Here is a 23732-nt window from a genome sequence, read left to right on the forward strand (position 1 = left end):
TGCGCACGTGCTATGAGCGCAGCCCAGCTGTTGAAACCAGTTTCCCCCCGAAAAGTCTGGGGAAAATTAGTGAATCGTTTGAACTCCGATTTCGCGCGTTTTTTCATCGCGTTATTTTTCAACTTTATAAGTTCAATTTGCATTTTTTACGCTTTGTTTCGGTAAGTCCATACCGAAAGGTATCAGAATCTGCAACGTTGTGTTTTACGTTGCATGTGACCTTTAATACAGGAAAAATACAAAACAATACTTGAGGCGTAATACATGAGTAATAGCAAACGAAATTATTTAGTAAGAGATGATCAATTAAAATTAAAAGTGAAGTATTACAGTAAACATATACTGTCAAGCAAGACATGAAACCAAAACAATTGGGCTGAAACATACAGTGTTTTTGTAAAGGTACTCTCTCTTAAACAACAACTTACTTCATAATGAGTGCCTTGTTTGTTCCCCCAATCATGTCACCGATTCCAACTGGGCCTGTGCTTAAGGTTTGCAACTACGGCTTGAAGGGACGGGTATGGTTCTGTGGAATCTGCGACAAATTTTTAATAATTGAAGTAAGATCAGTTTTCGCCAACGTACTTGAAACATCATGATGTTAAGCCTGTTCAATATTTTCGACTAGACAAGACATTCGTTGTGAAAGAAAAAAATGGAATCAATGAATATAAAATAGTATTCTCCATACTGAAAGTATTTCCAGGTTGAACGCTGGTCGTCCAAAAAATATCCTTTAAGGGTGCAATACCAATAGCCCATGCAAATAGAGACGTCACACCGATCTTCCAGTTGTCGGTGCCTGGTATGTTGTCGTGGCTTGCACGGGCCTGAAACATACAATACTCAGGTTTACATTGTTTTACTTGACAAAGACCATATTTTGTCTGTTTTTTAACACCTTGTATATTTTTTAACACCTCAAAGGATTCGCTTGAATGTTAGACAAGAAATATGCACCATTTCTGATATAAAATATGTTTTCTATTTTGATCTAAGCAACAATATTCGAAGTTGTCCATGAAATATAGTTTATATGGACGTGCAGCCATATTCTCTCTCACCTGTGTGACGACAGGTATTTCCAGAGACTGTAGCACATGTCGCGGGTAGGACATGCAGTACTGGATGGTCAGTCCGTTCTTGGCAGCCCCATTCCCCATCTGAGTCAACCATTGCCGGCCAAGGTCAATGTCAGTCATAAGTTTTTGGATTCCTTCAAATTCTTCATTGAGGTAATCCTAAGGAAACGAAAAAAATATGCAGAAAATAAGCATGTTCTCTCTCGTCTAGTCTAAAGTTATAATGTTTGGTAATCAGAGGTGGTACCTGTTCGTATGCAATCAATCCCCATTTCCTTCCACCAGCGAGCAAATCAGTCCAAAATCTCTGAAACGTAAAGAGAAGTTAATGAATGTTACATGAAACAACCCACATTCCCGTCTCAAATGATGGTCAGGCAAAGAAGGAAAGGGTTTAACTGTACCAATGTACATGAAATATCTAGTAGCCTCAGTACCTCTTCCAGTGGCAATGCCATTGAACCATCGATCAGGAATTCATACTTTCCTCCATCAGCAGTTGCGTAGGTTGTGTTACTGGACCAACAATGTTAACAAACCATCAAATATTTGCAGGACCCAGAATTATGAAAAACCTCAATAATTCAAAAGCAGCCCATGTTCACGTCTCAAAAATAACTGGAACTGGAATGGATGATGTTTGCAAAAGCTATCGCTTGTTTTGACGGCCATTTTTATATATGCTTGGAATAATTTCATATGTTCTGCAAGTATTGATGATCATTCTTGTCGCAGATATGTAAATGATTTGTAATTTTAAATGAAATCCTAAAATATAAAAATATTGCATATACATGAAGACAAATCGGACTCTTATACTATAATTCCTTGACCTGACTTACCAGAACGGGTTGTAGCCAAAGACGGGTATCTCTGTCTTGTTATAAAGCCACCTTTAGCACAGGATGAAGTAAAGCAGGACGAAAATGTATTAATTAGTTTCACCAACCAAACTCGAAATGTCACTTGCGATAATACAGTGTTATAGTCCAGATACATGTAGAATACAAATCGTCACTACCACTTGTATACCCACGCCACTTACCTACATCAATGGAACTGAATATATTTAGAGATATATATTTAGAGATACATATATAGAGACAGTTTTATGAGTTTATAGTGGCAAAGGTAGTTAGTGATGCATAATGATGTGTAATAAACATTTATAGTATCCCAAGATCACACAGTGGATTTGAAATATAAAAATATACTCGTGCATTATTGAACATATACAAATCTTGCACAAAAATAACTAAAACAGCATATATTTCTGTTGAAGGATATAAGGAGATGATAACTACATTGCAAGCAATCTTAATACAGCTTTATGGTCCCGATAGTATATATATCGTCAATTCATCTTATGTACCCACGCCACTTACCTATATCAATGAAACTGCTTATATTGAGGGGCACATATATAGAGACATTTTTATAAGGTTTGTAGTGGCAGAGGCTGTTAAGTGATACAAAACGATGTGTAATAAACATTTAAAGTTTCACAAGAGCAGACACTGGATTTGCAATATGACACTATACTCGTACTTTATCGGACATGTAAATATCTTGCACAAAAATAACTATAACAACATATGCGTTTGAAGAAGAAACTTCAATATAAGGATGAAATACACAATGCCAAGCTGTGGATGCGGCGGTGGCTGAGCGGTCTAGGCGTCTGACTTTGTGTGCTGGCGATTAGGTGCCTGACTCTGAGGGTGTGGGTTCGAATCCCGGATGGGACTCAACCCCCAAGAAGTACTAGAATCTGTACTTTACTAAGAAAGTGTTTCAATATAAGGGATGATAACTACATTGCAAATCAGGGGCCAAAACGGTGGGTGTTGTTGTTTAAACGTCGCGTGGACGACGACTATACACAATCCATTGACATGTTGCACATCGACGTGAAGCTGGTTCCCAGGGCCAACTGGTGGTATCATCAGAAGTGACCTGTCTTTAACGGGTTCGAAGCCGGGGCGCTTTTAAGCCCGATTTGACCCGATTTACGGCAGTATTTCACGCTGCAGGTGCTTGTTATGTTTCGTACATCGACCACAGGGTTTTGTTGTTACTATGGATCGAAAGCCCCGTGTCTTAGCTTTCACGTCATGTGCGACACGTGCGGATGTCGTCACGTTTTCCCACCCTTAAAGCCCCCCGAAGCTAAGCCCCGTGCGTGTGACGGGAGCCAAAACAGCTCAGATTTCATATCAAAAGGGGTTTGATCTCTGCATCCCGCTTGCACTAATCGTCTCGCACCCGGAGAAAGAAACATATGCACGCATATCGTATATGAAAATGTTGCCACGTGCATGAAGCACCTGGGATCGTCACGGGGTCGACGTGTGGCACCTGGTTGGACGTCCACGTCCATTTGGCCATCTGATATAGACATGTCTTTTTACCAAGAAAAGAGCCTTGCTCGGCGATCATCTTTTATACGTTGCGTGGACGACAAATATACACAACCCATTCACATGTTGCACATCGACGTGAAGCTGGTTCCCAGGGCCAACTGGTGGTATCATCAGAAGTGACCTGTCTTTAACGGGTTCGAAGCCGGGGCGCTTTTAAGCCTGATTTGACCCGATTTACGGCAGTATTTCACGCTGCAGGTGCTTGTTATGTTTCGTACATCGACCACAGGGTTTTGTTGTTACTATGGATCGAAAGCCCCGTGTCTTAGCTTTCACGTCATGTGCGACACGTGCGGATGTCGTCACGTTTTCCCACCCTTAAAGCCATCCCAAGCTAAGCCCCGTGCGCTCAGATTTGACTGAACACCCAGGTCTGATCTGTGCGTCCCGTTTGCACTGATTGTCTTACACGCGGAACCCTTTTGCCACTGCTGTATATAAACACAATGGGCCGAAACGACATATTATTGAGTTTTGGAATTACGATTAAATGATGATCTACCGGACAGGGCATGGGCGTTTAAACGTACCTACACATACACTTACGAATGGAAAGCCAGAACTGGGCATTGGCTTTTGACGTCAAGTGGACGCCATCCTTGCCTAACAGTGCAGGTCCCATCCTCATGTACTGGCTGTGGTCCCAAAAGGTGGCATCCAGACGGCGTCGCAACATCCTCTTCAAGCGCCGGTTCGCCTCCTCCACCTTCCGCTTGTAGGCAGAGATCGTCATGTTCCTTGGTTTTACCCTCGGGAACAGACTTCCTATCACTGCTCTGGAGCCCGGCCGTTTCCACCGAAGGTAGTCCAGAAGATCCAGCAAGTCCTCAACCAGGTTTTGAGGATCAGTTGACGCCGACACGTCGTTCTCTCCCACTTGAAAGAAAACAATGCCCTGAAAACCTGCATCAAGGGCATCCACCACTGCTTTCATCCGAGCGACAGTCGCCCCTCCGATCCCACGCACGGAAGTGATGATGCCACGTGGAGGGGGACAGACTTGATCAAGTCGCCGCACGAAGCTATGTCCCAGGATGGCAAAGTGGACTGGCTTTGAAACAGGACCTTTAAAAAGTGTGTAGGCCATGGCTTGAATGAAGTCTTCGACAATGAGTTGTGTCAAACAATGTTAGCACAAGTGCCGTGATGCTTGTATCTGACTGCTAGGTATATATAGCCCGAGCGATTGAAAAGTGTTTGTATTAAGCTCTGCACTGAGGTCACAGAGTCAATCATTCATGGATTAAGGCCGGTTGGTAGCTTAAACCTGACACGACTCACTCATCTCATTCACTTATGCGATTAAACAACCGATCAGCTTTCAGTCGTAATTCCCGCCACTTGGTTGGCTTCCATGTCTCACTCAGAAAATCGCGGATTAGGCATTACAATCAAAACATCAGAGCAAAGCTTGTGTGCCCAACCCAAACAAGTGCCTCTGCAAACGTGACACCAATCAAGGCTCATTTGAAGACAATGTTGTGAGTAAGAACTCACTATGAAGCTACTTTGGGAATGTAATTGTGTGAAGGTGACCTTTAGTAACAAACAACAAAAATTAAATATCACAAAAAAACGTGTCTCCGTTTTCTCTTCACATGGAAATAAAGACAATACCAAGGCCAAACGCAGCAATGAAAACGTTTTATTCATCCTTCCAGACAACATCAAACGAAGTGCAAACATAGCAAAAATTCAGTTCGCCATCGTTTTACATCCTTCCAGACAACATCAAACAGGCAAAATTGGAATTGGAATTAAAGACAATACCAAGGCTAAGCGCAGCAAAGAAAACGTTTTATTCATCCTTCCAGACAACATCAAACGAAGTGCAAACATAGCAAAAATTCAGTTCGCCATCACACCAGGTGGAATTGAAGACAAATATCCGGGCTAGTTCGTAGACATTGAAAGCATGTTCCCCTCACCTGGAAACAATACTACCGGGCGACCGACTCAATTCATAGAACTTGATCCAAGTGTAGAAAATCACTTGAGCCAAGGATTATATTTCAGCTTCACATGCCCGACTTTACCTAGATGTTTTTTCCCCTTTAATTTACTGGTATTATTAGTTCTTTGTTTCGTGTTGTTATTGTTTATTTTACGTTTTAACCTTCTTTGTTTTAAGTTTATGTTATTGCGGTTTGGGTTAGTGATTCAACTTAAAGAGAAGGTCGTAGGCTTTTAGTTTTAATTTATGTTTTTTTCGGTTTTGGGAGAGAAGGACTTATTGCCCACCTCGATGTTTTTTCCCCTTTAATTTACTGGTATTATTAGTTCTTTGTTTCGTGTTGTTATTGTTTATTTAACGTTTTAACCTTCTTTGTTTTAAGTTTATGTTATTGCGGTTTGGGTTAGTGATTCAACTTAAAGAGAAGGCCGTAGGCTTTTAGTTTTAATTTATGTTTTTTTCGGTTTTGGGAGAGAAGGACTTATTGCCCACCTCGATGTTTTTCCCCCTTTAATTTACCGGTATTATTAGTTCTTTGTTTCGTGTTGTTATTGTTTATTTTACGTTTTAACCTTCTTTGTTTTAAGTTTATGTTATTGCGGTTTGGGTTAGTGATTCAACTTAAAGAGAAGGCCATAAGCTTTTAGTTTTAATTTATGTTTTTTTCGGTTTTGGGTTAGCATTTTAGTTTGATTAGAGAGAGAAGGTGTTAACTTGTACTTTTTATTTTTGCATTCCCCATTTGTATGACGAACATGATAATGACGAAGCATTTGTGCATCACAGTCATATACCCACATGGATAACCATAGCTCTCGAATTCAATACCCTAACAATTGCATAATGGACAGATAATTCAAACAAGTCAGCACAAATATATAATACGAAACATAAAACCTGGAAGGATACAACTTTGATTTCAAAGTCCGATTGCTGTGAAGGCGCAGTTGAGTCTACGTAGGACGGTCGTCCTGGTAGATCAGATCTCTGTGATTTCTTCAGGTATTGTTGATAATGGCAGTGGAGCTGCTACACGTGTTGAACAACACATACTACACTTTACATCAACATGCATAACAAACGTCAGAAAACGTCAATGTCCGCCTGGCATGTCATGCCCTCGCGTCTACCCATCAATTGGGTGCCTCACATACATAGCTGTAGACACTACAGCAATAGACCTCTCCTTCCCCATATGCCACACCTTAGGGAATTGCAAAGATTTGTCACGGCAAATCATGGGCAGTTACCGCCAAGTCGCCTCTGAGCCACTACCGAGACTCGAACTGGTTTGCCTGCGCCAGCCACCGTTTCGCCGCCATCGCCTCTCCTCTAAGGGTCGCCCCTTCATTCCTATGCAACACCAGCATTTCGTCCTGCTTCCAGCAGAAATCACCACCGTGTGCGCTTGCTTACTGCAAAGTTGCCTCTGAGCCACTACCGAGACTCGAACTGGTTTGCCTGCGCCAGCCACCGTTTCGCCACCATCGCCTCTCCTCTAAGGGTCGCCCCTTCACTCCTATGCAACACCAGCATTTCGTCCTGCTTCCAGCAGAAATCACCACCGTTTGCGCTTGCTTACTGCCAAGTCGCCTCTGAGCCACTACCGAGACTCGAACTGGTCTGCCTGCGCCAGCTACCGTTTCGCCACCATCGCCTCTTTCACCTCTTTGCAACACCAACATTTGAGCTTGCTTCCAGCAAATTCGCCTCTGAGCCACCTGTCAAGACTCAATGTGTTTCAGTTCTGCTACACCATGGCCGCATCGAGCATCTTCGGGAGAACCAATGATGAATAGCATGAGCAACGTCGCGCGCCGTTACACAAGCTAAGCACCAAGGCAACCAAAAGTTTGATCATGGTGGAGGTCGGAATTATCCCGCTATGCACTACCTCGGGTCCCCCAACTTTGCGACCTCCGTGGGCAGACGTGGAGGGCAGCGTCGCAATTTTCACATCGCCGTGCCCGTCGCATCGTCTTGCCCGGGAACATAGGCAAATATCTGAGCCAGTGGCCAGCCTGGCTCTTGTTCCCATATAAAGAATACCCCGTAAATACGTTGGATTGTTAGACTTTCGCCTGAGAGTACTATGCATTTTAAAAAGTTAATAAATACTTTATTTGAAGGGTTAGAAAAACGCCCTTTTGCATGCACCTCCGCCATTCTAACTTTGGACGGAGAAGTTATATAGGATTTCCTGCAGAAGTATAGCAAAAAATGACGATTTTTACAAACAAATTGTACAATATATATTTTAATTTTGCGTTCACCACCGTCGCCGACGTCAAAAGAGCTTTCTAATGATACCAATACAAGTTTGTTGCAGATAGGTATAACGGAGTTAGAAGCAAACAAAGACGCGATAAGGCAAAGCCTGAACAAGGGCGCATTAGAAAGGCCGACGACACAAGAAGCGGCGGTATAAACCGACGTGCGTAACGTCTCAGCAGAACATCGCACATGTCTGAGTTATACGTCGTTAAGAGCGTACTTTCGAGGGCTTTCGACTGCATTAGACATATTGAAAATCGGACCATGGCCATATAAATTATAGCGGAACACTACATCTGCTGATGGCGCAGGTGACACGAACACCACAGACGGCGGCATTTTCAGATGTGTGTAGCACCGTTGGAAAATACTCCACATCTGCATGTTATATATCGCTACAAGCGCACTGGAAAGGCCTTTCAAATGCGTTATAGATATTAAGAATCGATCTATGCATAATGAATTTATGACAGAAAACATCTTCCGCCGATAGCGCATGGGACACGGACGGAAATGACCATTATACACGGACAAGACTGGTACCTTTGTACAACGTCATAAATGTGCATGTTATACGTCGTTCGCAGCGCACTGGAAAGGCCTTTCAAATGCGTTATAGATATTAAGAATCGATCTATGCATAATGAATTTATGACAGAAAACATCTTCCGCCGATAGTGCATGGGACACGGACGGAAATGACCATTATGCACGGACAAGACCTTTGCACAACGTCACAAATGTGCATGTTATACGTCGTTCGAAGCGCACTGGAAAGGCCTTTCAAATGCGTTATAGATATTAAGAATCGATCTATGCATAATGAATTTATGACAGAATACATCTTCCGCCGATAGCGCATGGGACATGGAAATGACCATTATACACGGACAAGACTGGTACCTTTGCACAACGTCACAAATGTGCATGTTATACGTCGTTCGAAGCGCACTGGAAAGGCCTTTCAAATGCGTTATAGATATTAAGAATCAATCTATGCATAATGAATTTATGACAGAATACATCTTCCGCCAATAGCGCATGGGACATGGAAATGACCATTATACACGGACAAGACTGGTACCTTTGCACAACGTCACAAATGTGCATATGGAAAGGGCTTTCATATGCATTATAGATATTTAAGTCGAACCGTGGATATAGACATTATAGCTGAAAAAAGAGACCTTTTAAACATATAATATAAATATAAATATTCATATAAATGCATGATAAATATTACGGAATACACGTACGTCTACATATCAAATAAGTTGCACAATGATGATTTATAGCTCGTCGGAACCACCCCAAAGAAACATTTAAAGAGCTATTCGTATTAACCAGCACTCACCACGTGGAGGTTGCTCTTTTAAGAGTGCCATTTTCATTTTCCTGCACCATTCCCACAACAGCAAGTTCGAACAGCGAACCCCTTTACTACTGTTGTATAAACCTAATGGGTCAAAACTGACATTAGGTTATGGAATTACAGGTTATATCCTATTACTTCTAGCCTATAGTTGATTATGGTTTGATCATCTTTCCCTGTTACTTTTACCTTTCCCTTCCCCCTACCTTCCACTATCCACCTAATTTATTACCTTTTGGGCTTGATGAGTTTGCCTTTGCCTTTACTTTTGCCTTTCCCTTTCCCCCTACCTTCAGGGTTTGGGGGCTGGGGCTGGGGCTGGGGCTGGGGCTGGGGGGGCTGGGGCTCTGGGGCTGGGGCTGGGGCTGGGGCTGGGTGGCTGTTGGAATGGACGCCGAGGCAGGTTCCTCAACGTTTGATGCACTAGCTGCTTGCTTGATGACACCCTCTACAAATGCACACTCACTAGCAGCCTGTAAGGGTGTTTTTTTAGCGTAGTATTTACTTACTGTTTTTTGGCCATGTGCAAGATAGTCACTGGCCATCTTACGTTTTGCAGCATCATTGGGATGCTGCCTTGCCACTTCAGTCTCCAAAGCTTTTCGAACATCCGTGGCTGTAAATGTCCTACGTTTATTTCCCTCGTTGGGTTTAAAGAAACGTCTTGTGCTCTGGAAGCGGGCCAACTCGAGGGACATGTTAAACCCTGAAAGTTGTGGGTTCATTTTCAGGGAACCTATCATATAAGCCAGAGTTAGTTAGATTAGCCCTGACTGAGTTGTGTTGGTAATTATACCGAGTACCACTTCTGGTCGACCCAGTTAAACCAGTACTGGTACTCGGCATTGGATTATTATTTGAAGGAGAGGCTACAGGTGCGTCCTCTCCTTGTATTGTGTGACCAAAGTGTTTTAGTACCCTGATGTACTCAGGGATTTGGGTTTTGTTTGTTGTGAATGTGCCACAAAAGCCAATAGAGCCGACATGGACACAAGCTGAGTAGCGGTATAAGACTCGCTTTGGCGGCGATTTTGGGCATGAATGGCGTTTATAGCAGCAATAGAACTGTTAGGATAACATTTTTTTAAATGCGCAACGCCTTTGTAATATGTTTTGCACTTTTGACAAACCACTGATACATTTGTGGAAGGCATATTGGCACAAATTCACTGTACTATGTTTCTGGGAGCTACAGAAAAGGGCCTTGATGTCACAGTTTTGTACTTGGATATTGTAAGAACCCTATTTATGCTATGTATCAGTTTGATATATTGAGCAGCGTAGATGACTTATTAAAAACAAGCAAAAGGTAATAAAAGTAAAGTTCACTTGCCAATAGGGATCGTCAACGCCGACTGGTAATCGTCCACTAAGACACTCGGTCTGTGATGATGATATTGTGAGCATTCAGTTATATTACCACGTCCCAGCAAGATAGCCAATGGAATGGTTTAGATGAAGCTCACTGTCATGTGACCAAGTCGGATATTTTTAAGGGAGAGGAGGAAATTGTGAATTGCCCATCTCCATTCTATGCATGACGTCCATTTGGAAGGGCAAGGGCACGCCAAAAGGTGTGAATTGCCCATGCCAAAGAAAACCAAGCATTCTATGCACAAGGTTGAAATCAGTCGGGCGACAAGATTATAACATGACAAAGCTGCTTATCAAAAGGAGGTGGCCCAGGCAAAGTGATATTAACAAAACGTGAGCAAATCTCCACGGTGACGAAATTAAATTTGCTGATTAGTGGTACATCTCCGGCAATTACCTGCCACGCCTCAGACTAAACAGTAAACACAGCAGAGTGATATACAGCTAATGAAGTGATAATTAGATTTACAGGAAACTAGAGATGTGCATGTATATACAACGAATCCATGAGCACAGGTCAAACAGACGTTATACAAAAACAATGATGATACGTAAATGTGATATATAGAGTGTGATATAAAGCTAATTAAGTGACAATAGAGGCGGCTTTTGTGATAAAGTATAGCTGTCATAACGCCGACGGGCCGACGGAGCATGCACGCCAGATCATAGATTTGATCCGGTATCAGCAAAATACATATAGCGCGCATAGCCCGACTATCAGGTGTGACTCGAATGCACATTATACCTTGGCAGAACCGCATTTTCAAGGGCTTTCCGGTACACTAACAGTATAAATATTAACACTACAGGTATTGCTGTTATGGTTAGATTCCAAACTATTGTACTTTTTAGTTCTGTCAAGCATGTTCATTTCTGTATTGCTAAACTATCTAATGTTGCACAACAACATATTACATATTCCCAGAATCCCACATGAATGATCTTACACATGCACTATAGATGTAAATATTAACACCGCCGGTATAGCCGGTGTACAGATTCATCTAAATTCCGCCAATCTATATCACGTCCCATATATTTTGCAGTTCGCACATTAATACTTATATAGCTCCACCACTGAATGTGCAACATGTGCGTATTATACATTGTCTAAAACACGCCTTAATAGGCTTTCAAACGTGCTATAGAAATGTATATTCTGAGGTGATGTGTAAGAATAGTAGCCGTTATATCGTGACTGCGCGATGTTGGCGAAAATTGCTATATCACAGAAGAATTGAACTTCAGTAAAATTACACAAAACATCACGTCGGAGTTTCAATCTGGACTTGTTACCTGGGGCAGCACAGTATTCACGTTTGCATATTTGGAGAGAGCGTTTCCTCAGGTTTCCAACAACGTATAACATGCATAGATATGACAAAGCAGAAGGCTTGCAAAATGCAATGGCGCAGGCGACTTCCACCGGAGGCTGAGTGGAACAAATTTCTTCCACCGGGGCCTACGTGGAAGAAAAACGCACAGCTTAAAATCACAGAAACCTTAATTGCTCGGCTATAAAGTTGCATAAAAACAAACGGGAACATTCTCCGTGTAGCTACAGGACACAGCTATCCAACGACGCGCGGCATGTGCGTGTAAGGCGATTTATGCAGCTCCCAAGGGAGCCGTGCTGAAATAGGTGATACAATCTGGGAGCAATCTTCATATAATTTAGTAGAGTATTACAATAATCACTCATTTCAAAAGGGAACAACTCTTACTGAGGTCCATTGGGGAAAACGCCAGGTGGAGACGACCACGTGACAACACCATTGTCAAGGTCACTGTACAACGTTACGTCATACTGCATATACCTGGCAAGTAAACAGCAAGGTCATTGTCCCAGAAGCCCCACCATTCGTCATCCTGAATACACGTAGCAGATTATCAACAAGGTTATTCCCTCAGCAGTACCCACCACAATAACGATTTTTATCAGCTAAAAAAAGTAGTTTCAAAACAATATCACGATTGTTCCATTTATTTCCCAACAAGTGGAAGAAGGATAATTAATCCCTACACATAAAACATAATGGACATCGATCTCGTCTGATAACATATATATAGAAAGCATGAGCAAGTCCACTAACCTGATGGGTACCCCTATCTGTACCATGTAGCTCTTGATATCCAACACTGTGTCCTGGTAGTTCTTTCCTTCTTCGGAGCGCCAACAGTAATACGCCCCTGAATAAACAGTTTGTTCTTTTCGGGCGGTTTCCTCTGTACTATGAACAGATGGTAATGCAAAGGCAACTTTTAATCAAAGTCTCTTGCGTATAATAACTCTGAACAATATCAGGTTACACCATTTGTGGAATGCACATTCTACCCAAATAAATAAGTATAGCATTGCTTGTCTGAAGACACCATGTACATTAGTTTGGTTCAATAATGGACAGGTACAATGTTGAAAATCAAATCAAGGCATATCCAGATCTGCTCACCATTGTCTGTTCCGTACGCTAAATAGTTGAGAGTAAAGTCAGACTTCACATACTGATCTGTAGGGCCGTGCCATTGTTTCAAGATCTGCCCCCAACTTACCATGGCCTGCAAGTATAATAGTAGGTTTCCATACCAAGCTAATTTTCCGTGTTATTGGAAAGCACTGAAGGAGAAATATGGTTTAGGGTCTTGAAGCTTGCAGAGCCAGATATTGAAATCGAAACGTGTATATTTAATTGAAACAACGTAACGTGCATAAACGTAACAAAAAGGCCAAGATGCTCATGCCATGTTTTCGGATTCTCTCACATGCTATTTGCAGCTATTTGTAAATAGGTTGATAGTTACCTTGTTAATGCCTTGGTTACCACAGAAAAGAATAAAACTGGTTTCAACGCCAACAGGGACATCTTCAACTCCTCCCATCGTCCCCCAGTAGACATTGTCCCCGCCGGTGCTGGAGTTCTGACGCCATATTGATGACGACATAAACCGATTTGCAGGGGAGATAATCAGTGTATTTGCTGTCTCTACTCGATCAAATATCGCCAGGGGCCCACCTTCTATCCCGCCTCTGATTTTAAATGATGATGCCACCATGTCATCTCCAACCAAACTTGTCAAGTAACGACTACTTATGAAGTGACGACTTGCATACATGAACAGATATAGTTGCTGGTAACATACACCATATGTACTTTCTGTCTGAACAGCTGTCATTACCGGTTTATGTGTGGACTTTACAATTAGTAAAACAACATATTTACAACATATTTGCAAGAGATGGTCAACTTGATATTTGGGAGGTAGATGCCGAAATGTTTCATTTACACGGATATTGGCGTAATTTAATCTAAAATCGACTGAAGTATACCCGTCTTGAAAAGAAACACTTGCATGCACTAGTTTTACATATATATCTGTTATACTCTAGTTGCTTTACTGTCCTTTGTCGGCAGGTTTTATAATCTCTATATATATTCTTTTTCAATGTCAAGTGTTCTCGTCATGATAAGGCTGAAATATTGCCGATGTGACGTTAAATAATAACTCACTCACTCACTCACTCATAATCATATGGTGAAATACAAAATTATAAAAGACAACAATATAAATGCATCTAATGTCAAACGTCCAATAAATCTGAATTGCTGAAATAGCATTTCATTCATAAGCATGGCAGTCGAAATAGTTAAATAACGTGACTGCAGCTTGCATTGTATGTAGTCAAGTCTTGTTTTTTCCACTTGATTCATTTTCCCTCTTGCTTCAAGCTAATAAAGCCTCTTACAAGTCCTGACAGTGGTAAAATACATTCTGGATTTCGTATGACATTCTTTTTCAACTTCACACAGAACGCAATGACATTTAATGTCATTCTTGTTTATTTGCAACACACATATTGACCTGACATCACGCTGAGTTACAAGGCTGCTGGCACGCATGGCTAAAATGTATCACCCTTATCCAAACTATACACCCAGCCTTGACATAACTCTGCTATCTCAGATACATATCAGCATTGTGTGCATTACATCAAGTGTATATCTCTCCTAGTTTGTACATATGTATGGGCAAATGATTTTCAAAACTTGGTTTTGATTTTCTTTTAAGAAATATACATGTTTCTCAATAATGCAGTTTTCTGTCAGTTGGTATGGAATATTTATTTGTAAGGCTTTTACGGATAAATGGGATTTCATTTTGGTGGAAAGAAGACTGTTTCCATTTAAAGTTCATGTCAACTGATCATGATCTTCTCAGTTAGTGAAACGAAAACACCAACGTCCAGAACTTAGTGAAAGATGCACTCATATTTCCACTCTCACCGCTACCCGGAAACAACCGCAATGAATGACCTGAACATGATGATTTTGAAAATGAGGTAATTAATTGAAGCAAGACATTGAAACATCTTCCCGAAACCCTAACGTGTCTTTAAGCACCAGCTGAATGCTGTTGCAGAACAGTTATGCAGACAGTAGGTCTGTAACGTTGTGTCCCTGTACTCAGTCAATACGGTTGCATACAGAAATATGCCTTTATAAATTGACACTTGTTCAAACCATTCACCCAACCTTGACATAACTCTGATGTAATCTCAGATAGCGAACGACCTTGTGTGCATTCAGTCAAATGATATCTAAGTCATGTGATTTGGTTGCGAGTCGATATCAGTTGAAGATGTGCATTATGGCCTGTATACACCTATTTCTGACTCTGTTGCTCTGTGCTGGTAAGTATTCTCACATTGACAATTGACATGAAAAGCCAAAGCCTTCACTTTGAAAACAGCAGATCTCTCCTTGTTTGGAGATAAATATGATAAAACGAGTAGAAATTGCTCTTTTTATCTGATCTGAAAGATATACTTGTACGTTTGTACGTGTTTAAATAATACATTACTTCCATCAGTCCATATACAATAGTTATATGCGAGGCTTGTATAATTAAATGGGATTGTCATTCATAGACCATGTCAACCACAAAGTAAGTAAGGTTGGATACAGCCAAAAGCCTTAATGTTACTCCCCTGGCCCTGGATTTTCGAAGCTCTCTTAGCCCTAAGATAGTCGTAAGTTAATGTTAATGTACGGCACTAACGATTATCTTAGCGCTAAGGGAGCTTCGAAAATGTAGGTTCTGGTCCATTATGGACAAACCAGTTCCTATTTTATTCTGGACATGTTTAGCTACAGCAGTGAAGCAGCATATGTTTTGGACTATTAGCCTGAATTCAAAAACGAAAATACCTCATACCTTTCACCAATGAACTTCCTGTAGCAGGCAATCACTATTGTTAGAACTAAGATAAAAACTAATGAATAATGAACCTCACAAATAACAAACTCAGTGCCTCTTACAGATCACTATGTTCGGAGTAAAAATCACTTTATCATCCATGTCCAAAACACTGACTATTGAACGTCTTTCTTGTAGCTGGAACAAAACGTCATCAGATTTATTTCTTGATCACTTTTCTTGTATCGTCCGCTGACCATGAGATCGTGGAGTACTAACTTTCTCACAACTTACTTAGCAATAAGTAAAACGTTACTTCTATAGTAAAGATGTTTTCATATCAGCAGTCTCCGAGGGTAAGCAGGAGTTTGCTGTGAACGTCAACAGTGACGGCACCTACAACGTCGTTGTTCAGGGAGATGTGTGGCTGAAGAGCGCTCCCACCTTCTTCAGAGTTGATGGTCAAGTGTTCTCCTCAGCTGATGGATCTCTGAAGCTGGTCAAGAACACTCAGTCCAGTGGTGTGGACGTCATCGGGCAGTGGGAGGCCAACAGCTTCTTGTACCAGGCAGGGTCCAGTCAGATCGAGGCCAGCTTTGTACAGTACACACCAGATCCAAGCATATTCACCTACAACAATCCTGCCATACCGTTCATGTTGTTCAAACAGGTGAGTAAGTTCAGCCTTGGTTTGTAAATGTAGTTTATCATTTCAGTATAAAATTCGTAAAGGCAAGCCCTGTAAGCACTGTGTTTCATTTTAAGTTTCACCACTGGCTACAACATGTCATCAGTGTAGCATTAAATATGATCAGCTGACTGTTTTGTCGAAGATAACTTTTTATGTAGTTCCCTAAGACGTTTTTTTTTGAAAAATTGCGCAGATCGATGCTCATGCTGTTGATCACTGGATTGTCTGGTCCAGACTCGAGTATTTACAGACCGCTGCCATATAGCTGGAATATTGCTGAGTGCGGCGTAAAACTAAACTCACTTACTTACTTTGTTTTGAAATGTTGAAGTGCAGGCTGACAAGTTGTAAGTACACAGGTCGTTCATGTTTTCTTCATGAATAATGGAAACAGCGTTACATCAATGGAGCAAACAACACCGCCTCCAACAGCACTGCCTTCACCATCTCTGGATTTCCTGGATTTCTAATTCAAGAGTCAACCATTCCATTGGGATACCTCAGTTATGGAGGACTGATGTTTGGATTTAAGGGTCTCATGGCTGGGCAGTAAGTACCCATACGATGGTGTCTGATACGAGAGTATTACGCGTTGAAGAAAACACTTGAACCCGTTATTTCAGTTGTTCTGTCGGAAAATGAATATCGTTATTGTCACCAGGAACTAACTGCACATGTAGATGCATGCAAGTGTTTCTTTTCAAGACGGGTATACTTCAGTCGATTTTAGATTAAATTACGCCAATATCCCTGTAGAAGAAACATTTCGGCATCTACCTCCCAAATATCAAGTGGACCATCTCTTGTAAATATGTTGTAAATATGTTGTTTAACTAATTGTAAATCAGTTTACAATGCCCCAGTTATGGCGGATGAATGTTTGGATCCAAAGGTCTCATGGCAGGACAGTGAGTACTCGTATGTTAACACGATGAAGGTGGAAGGTCCACACATAAACCGGTAATGACAGCTGTTCAGACAGAAAATACATATGGTGTATGTTACCAGCAACTATCTGTTCATGTATGCAAGTCGTCACTTCATAAGTTGTCGTTACTTGAAAAGTTTGGTTGGAGATGTCATGGTGACATGTCAAAATAATAAGTGGAAAATCTCTAGCAAACATATGATTTAACGACGTGTTATACAATAACATGTTGTGTAGTTAAATTTTCAAACAACTTCAACTATTGTATACCTTTTCTGAAGATGGGGACCATCGTCATTTAAAATCAACGACGGGATCGAGGGTGGACCCTTGACGATATTTGATCGAGTGAAGACAGCAAATACACTGATTATCTCCCCTGCAAATCGGTTTATGTCGTCATCAATATGGCGTCAGAACTCCAGCACCGGCGGGGACAATGTCTACTGGGGGACGATGGGAGGAGTTGAAGATGTCCCTGTTGGCGTTGAATCCAGTTTTATTCTTTTCTGTGGTAACCAAGGAATTAACAAGGTAACTATCAACCTATTTACAAATAGCTGCAAACAGCATATGAGAGAATCCGAAAACATAGCATGAGTTACCACAACATCTTTCTTTTTTGGTCTTTCCGTTACGTTCATGGATTTGTTGTAAATACATATACACGTTTCGATTTCAACATCTGGCTCTGCAAGCTTCAAGGCCCAAAAGCAGATTTCTCCTTCAACACTTTCCAATAACATGGAAAATTAGCTTGGTATGGAAACTTACTATTATACTTGCAGGCTATGGTAAGTTGGGGGCAAATCTTGAAACAATGGCACGGCCGTACAGAACAGTATGTGAAGTCTGACTTTACGCTCAACTATTTAGCGTACGGAACAGACAATGGTGAGCAGATTTGAATATGCCTTGATTTGATTTTCAACATTGTACCTGTCCATTATTGAACCAAACTAATGTACAGAGTGTCTTCGGACAAGCAATGCTATACTTATTTATTTGGGTAGAATGTGCATTCCACAAATGGTGTAACCTGATATTGTTCAGAGTTATCATACACAAGTGACTTTGTTTAAAAGTTGCCTTTGCGTTACCATTTTTTCATAGTACAGGGGAAAAACAATTTGCCATTTTGTCATTACGTGTATATTTGAAAATCTTGACGAACAAAACCACCCAAATAGAACATGTTGTATATTCAGGGGCGTATTACTGTTATCGCCCCGAGGAAGGAAAGAACTACCAGGATACAGTGTTGGATATCAAGAGCTACATGGTACAGATAGGGGTACCCATCAGGTTAGTGGACTTCCTCATGCTTTTAATAGATATGTTATCAGACGAGATCGATGTCCATTATGTTTAATGTGTAGGGATTAATTCTCCTTCTTCCACTGGAAAATAAATGGAACAATCGTCATATTGTTTACTTTTGAAACTGTTGATTCAAAATCGTTATTGTAGTGGGTACTACTGAGGGAATAACCATGTTGATACTTTGATACGTGTATTCAGGATGACGAATGGTGGGGCTTCTGGGACAATGACCTTGTTGTTTACTTGCCAGGTATATGCAGTATGACGTAACGTGGTACACAGACGTTCACCCTGGTGTTGTCACGTGGTCGTCTCCACCTGGCATTTTCCCCAATGGACCGCAGTAAGAGTTTTTCCCTTTTGAACTGAATGATTATTGTAATACTCTACTACATTATATGAAGATTGCTTGCAATGTAGTTATCATCTCCTTTTATTGAAACATATGTTATATTTGGGATTACACTTTCTTAGTAAAGTACAGATTCTAGTACTTTTTGGGGGTTGAGTCCCATCCGGGATTCGAACCCACACCCTCAGAGTCAGGCACCTAATCGCCAGCACACAAAGTCAGACGCCTAGACCGCTCAGCCACCGCAGCTTCCACAGCTTGGCATTGTGTATTTCATCCTTATATTGAAGTTCCTTCTTCAAACGCATATGTTGTTATAGTTATTTTTGTGCAAGATTTATATATGTCTGATAATGTACGAGTATAGTGTCATATTGCAAATCCAGTGTCTGCTCTTGTGAAACTTTAAATCGTTTTGTATCACTTAACAACCTCTGTCACTACAAACCTTATAAACATGTCTCTATATATGTGCCCCTCAATATAAGCAGTTTCATTGATATAGGTAAGTGGCGTGGGTATATAAGACGAATTGACGATATATATTCTATCGGGACCATAAAGCTGTATTAAGATTGTTTGCAATGTAGTTATCATCTCCTTATATCCTTCAACAGAAATATATGTCGTTTTAGTTATTTTTGTGCAAGATTCGTATATGTTCAATAATGAACGAGTATATTTTCATATTTCAATTCCACTGTCGGGACCATAACGCTGTATTATCACATTTCGTTGTTGAAACTAAGTGATATTGTTCGCCTTGTTTTACTTGATCCTATGACAAAGGTGGCTCTATAACAAGACAGAGTTACCCGTCTTTGGCTACAACCCCTTCTGGTAAGTCAGGTCAAGGAATTATAATATGTGAGTCAGACTTGTATATATGCAATATTGTTATATTTAAAGATTTAAATCAAAATCATAAACCTTTCACAGATCTGAGAAAAGAAATATAGTTGCAGGCAACGATGAGGTCTCCTTGGCTTTACTTTCTATTTATTGTATATGAGGGCTAGATATCATCGTCCAAAATGGAGCCAGAACACGTGTTTTGACAGGCGAGCGGATCTTCCAAATACAGCCGGGGTCACGGGGGTCATGTACCGTTTAAGAAGTTCCGGAGCAGAAATAGTTCCCTCTTTAAAAGGCTGTATCCCAGTTGTTCTTGGGCCTACGTTCAAAACAATTAGTGTTCTGGAATCACCGGGACATCATCTACCATACTGGGAGCTACCACATTTTGGGAGCAAACTACTCAGAAAAGTGCTGAGAAACATGGCCAAAAACTGAAAACAAAAATACCTGCCAAACGGTACGTTTTAGCGACTTGACCCGTCCAGGCAAAATTGTTGGAAATTTGATTGTGCATCTGTACAAGAAATTTGGAAGTATTGGAACAATTAGTTCTTGAGATATTTGCTGTCAAACGTTGAAATTTTGGAATTAATTTTGAATTATTTCCCCTTTGCTATTGGGCCAAGAGCCTAGAGAGTTTTAAGGGGAATATCTACACCTCAGTGCGCATCTGTGTGATTTTTTGTAAGCGATTTGGATCATTGGTTTAGGAGTTATGTTTGGTACAAAAATCGGCGGAATAATAATAATAATAATAATAATAATAATAATAATAATCCGAATGCAGAAGGCTGCAGTGTTGGGGAGCCTTCATATTCTCCGGAAAGTTCTTGGTGGGTTCGACTAGGCAGCGTTTCCTGGGAGAAGTCCCATTCGCTGTCTGGGCTGTGTGTAGAGGGGGCAAGGGCCCTGAGCTGATGATGAGCCTTACCAGCCTGACTGTGCCAGGATCACCCGAACCCTCTCTGCTGCATACTATCTTTAATCTGTAAAACATAATAATAATCCGAACGATTACAATAGGTCTCCTGCCTAGAGGCAAGGAGCCCTAGTTATCATCAGTACTTGCTGAACAAACACAATAAGTCCAAGAAAAAGTGAAAATACTAGGAGGACCATGACCTGACCGTCATAATAAACAATATTCTTGATGTGTCTTTAAAATTATTTCTCTAAGAATTAGCTTTTGCAAACATTATTCCATTCAGAGTAAATATTTATAGCTACGGAAACATGTTCCAGTTAGTTTTGCTATGTCAGCATTCGCTGTTATTATTTGTTTTCATTCATTGTGCTTTTTTTTTTAATTTCAGGTCCAGCAACACAACCTACGCAACTGCTAATGGAGGAAAGTATGAATTCCTGATCGATGGTCCAAAGGCCCTACCACTAGAAGAGGTACTCACGCTACTAGATATTGCATATAAATTGGTACAATGAAATACCTTTTCTTCTTTAATTGACCATCATTTGAGATGGGAATTGGGGTTCTTTCATGTTATATTCACTAACTGACGAAACTTCGGACATGTTTCTCTTTACATTTCAGAGATTTTGGACCGATTTGCTCGCTGGTGGAAGGATTTGGGGTTTGATTGCCTATGAACAGGTAATACCTCTAATTACCAAACATGAAAACTTTAGGTATCAAACACCAGAGCTTATTTTCTGTTAAATTTTGTTTCGTTTCCTTAGGATTTCCTCAATGAAGAATTTGAAGGAATCCAAAAACTTATGACTGACATTGACCTTGGCCGGCAATGGTTGACTCAGATGGGGAATGGGGCTGCCAAGAACGGTCTGACCATCCAGTACTGCATGTCCTACCCGCGACATATGCTGCAGTCTCTGGAAATACCTGTCGTCACACAGGTGAGAAAGAATATGGTTGTACGTCGATATCAGCTATATTTCATGGAGAGCTTCAAATATTGCTGCTTAGGTCCAGAAGACGCTTGCCCGGCATCTCATGTTCCATTTCAATAACAGCAGTTGTGTGATGATCAATGGTATGCCTCGTTTTACTTTTGGCAATCCATGCAAGAATTCTGGTTCATGTGACACAAAATTGGATCCTTACGAAGGGGTACACAATGGAGCTGATTTGGATGCCAATGTCTTGTCTAACATTCAAGCGAATCCTTTGAGGTGTTAAAAATATACATGGCGGTAAGAAACAGACCAAATATGGTCTTTGTCAAGTTAAACAATGTGAACCTGAGTATTGTATGTTTCAGGCCCGTGCAAGCCACGACAACTGGCCAGGCAGAGACAACTGGAAGATCGGTGTGACGTCACTATTTGCATGGGCTATTGGTATTGCGCCCTTCAAGGATATTTTTTGGACGACCAGCGTTCAACCTGGAAATTATTACAGTATGGAGAATGCTACTTCATATTCATTGATTCCATTTTATTTCTTCCCAGAAGAATGTCTTATGAAGACGAACATTTTTGACAAGCATAACATCCTGATGTTTAAAGTACGTTTGCGAAAACTGATCTTTTAGCTCCATTGATTAAAACTGTGTTGCAGATACCACGGAACCGGTCCCGTCCCTTCACGCCGTAGTTGCAACCTTAAGTACAGGCCCAGTAGGAATCGGAGACATGATTGGGGGCACAAACAAGACACTCATCATGAAGTAGGTTGATGTTATAGAGAGAATACGTTTACAAAGACATTTACCAATTGTTTTGGTTTATATCATGCATGGCAGTATATGTTTACTCAGACACTTTACTTTTCATTTATAATCTCTTACCAAATAATTTCGCTTAATATTACTCATGTATTGAATATTTTATTCCTTTGTATGCTGTATTTGTTTCAAACTTAAGCTCCTTTATTGATATCTCAAGTAATTTTATTAAGTAATCTTTATTTTTCCCGTATTAAGCATGTATATTTCCATATTGGTTAATTATTACTCTAGTAAACATATTTGCTCTCATTTATGTATCATTTCCTACTTCTGTAATCATTTTTAGTCCACATATATGTATCTTTAGTTTCTGTATTTCGTATGTGTTGTTGTTGCATATGTTATCTATCGCTCCTTTTTTAGTTATTCATTTTAATTTTCAGTGATATATGTTAATGTATACATAACATTATGTATATATGTACTTGTTTTTATTTGGACTTTTGTATTTTTACTTATTTACTGTTTCTCCCATATCATATAATGTATTGCTCCTGTTCTTTACACCAAACAGTATTTGTTGCTGAGGGTAGTCAACACTGGCTATTCCTTCCTGATCTGCTCTATTTACTGCTGTTCATACATATGTTATCTAATTTTCGCTCATTTTTTATAATTTTTTACTCATGTCTTAATAATTTGTACTCACAGTTTTAGTCTACATTAGTCCCATGTCTAGGATGCATTGTTCCTGTCAGTCCAAGTACTCACATGTACATTTATTCATTGTCACCTTCCACAGATCTGTAAATTCTGACGGCCTGATCCTGAAACCATCTCGACCAGCGACGTCTATTGACAACAGAATACGGAAGGTACCTGTGCCTTTGTCTATATTCCAACACTGCCTTGTTATTTGGAAGGCACCTCAAGCATGTTTAGCTCTTGATATCATCTATCCAAAGGTGGTATCAATGTCATCATTCAGAACTATCGCGACACAGGAGAACTATTTACATTCAAAAGGCTTAAATGGGAATAGTCTCCCGTAAATTCACGGTTCCAACAGGGCGGGATTAAGTCGTCCAAATGTCATAATACTGTATATTTTACTTGATAAAGCATTTTACCACTCACCTCCACACAATGCGGTAGACCCTTGAACACCCTTCGTTTCACCCCGCCCCTCAAATGGTCAGTGACAAATTATGCGCCTTTCACCGATTACTCTATATATTTCACCAGTAGTATGTTTAT

At 40.6% G+C, this 23732-nt stretch overlaps 1 protein-coding gene and 1 long non-coding RNA gene across 7 annotated transcripts in view; one reads left to right on the plus strand and one right to left on the minus strand.

Annotated features, from left to right (window-relative positions):
- LOC124257769 overlaps positions 1 to 23732 on the plus strand; it is a 202720-nt gene that overhangs the window by 155428 nt on the left and 23560 nt on the right. For 2 of the 6 annotated variants that reach the window (XM_046691902.1, XM_046691907.1), the window contains exons 2-14: positions 16023 to 16348; positions 16764 to 16918; positions 17579 to 17831; positions 18086 to 18191; positions 18506 to 18602; positions 18871 to 18963; positions 19762 to 19812; positions 21144 to 21228; positions 21380 to 21439; positions 21526 to 21702; positions 22068 to 22206; positions 22367 to 22475; positions 23278 to 23350. In XM_046691902.1, the coding sequence (XP_046547858.1) occupies positions 16023 to 16348; positions 16764 to 16918; positions 17579 to 17831; positions 18086 to 18191; positions 18506 to 18602; positions 18871 to 18963; positions 19762 to 19812; positions 21144 to 21228; positions 21380 to 21439; positions 21526 to 21702; positions 22068 to 22206; positions 22367 to 22475; positions 23278 to 23350 (1724 nt within the window). Of the gene's footprint in view, positions 1 to 15093; positions 15173 to 16022; positions 16349 to 16763; positions 16919 to 17578; positions 17832 to 18085; positions 18192 to 18505; positions 18603 to 18870; positions 18964 to 19761; positions 19813 to 21143; positions 21229 to 21379; positions 21440 to 21525; positions 21703 to 22067; positions 22207 to 22366; positions 22476 to 23277; positions 23351 to 23732 lie in introns of those variants that run through there. The other 4 variants (XM_046691905.1, XM_046691908.1, XM_046691904.1 and 1 more) reach the window with 3 other exon arrangements.
- On the minus strand, positions 1931 to 12649 carry LOC124257780. The gene is made up of 3 exons (XR_006893368.1): positions 12579 to 12649; positions 12210 to 12302; positions 1931 to 1978 (listed from the first exon to the last, which is right to left on the minus strand). It is a non-coding gene; the product is annotated as an uncharacterized LOC124257780 (long non-coding RNA).

Source organism: Haliotis rubra, unplaced genomic scaffold, assembly GCF_003918875.1.
Source record: "Haliotis rubra isolate DU_JTF1 unplaced genomic scaffold, ASM391887v1 Scf672, whole genome shotgun sequence".
In the NCBI taxonomy this organism is placed as follows: domain Eukaryota; kingdom Metazoa; phylum Mollusca; class Gastropoda; order Lepetellida; family Haliotidae; genus Haliotis; species Haliotis rubra.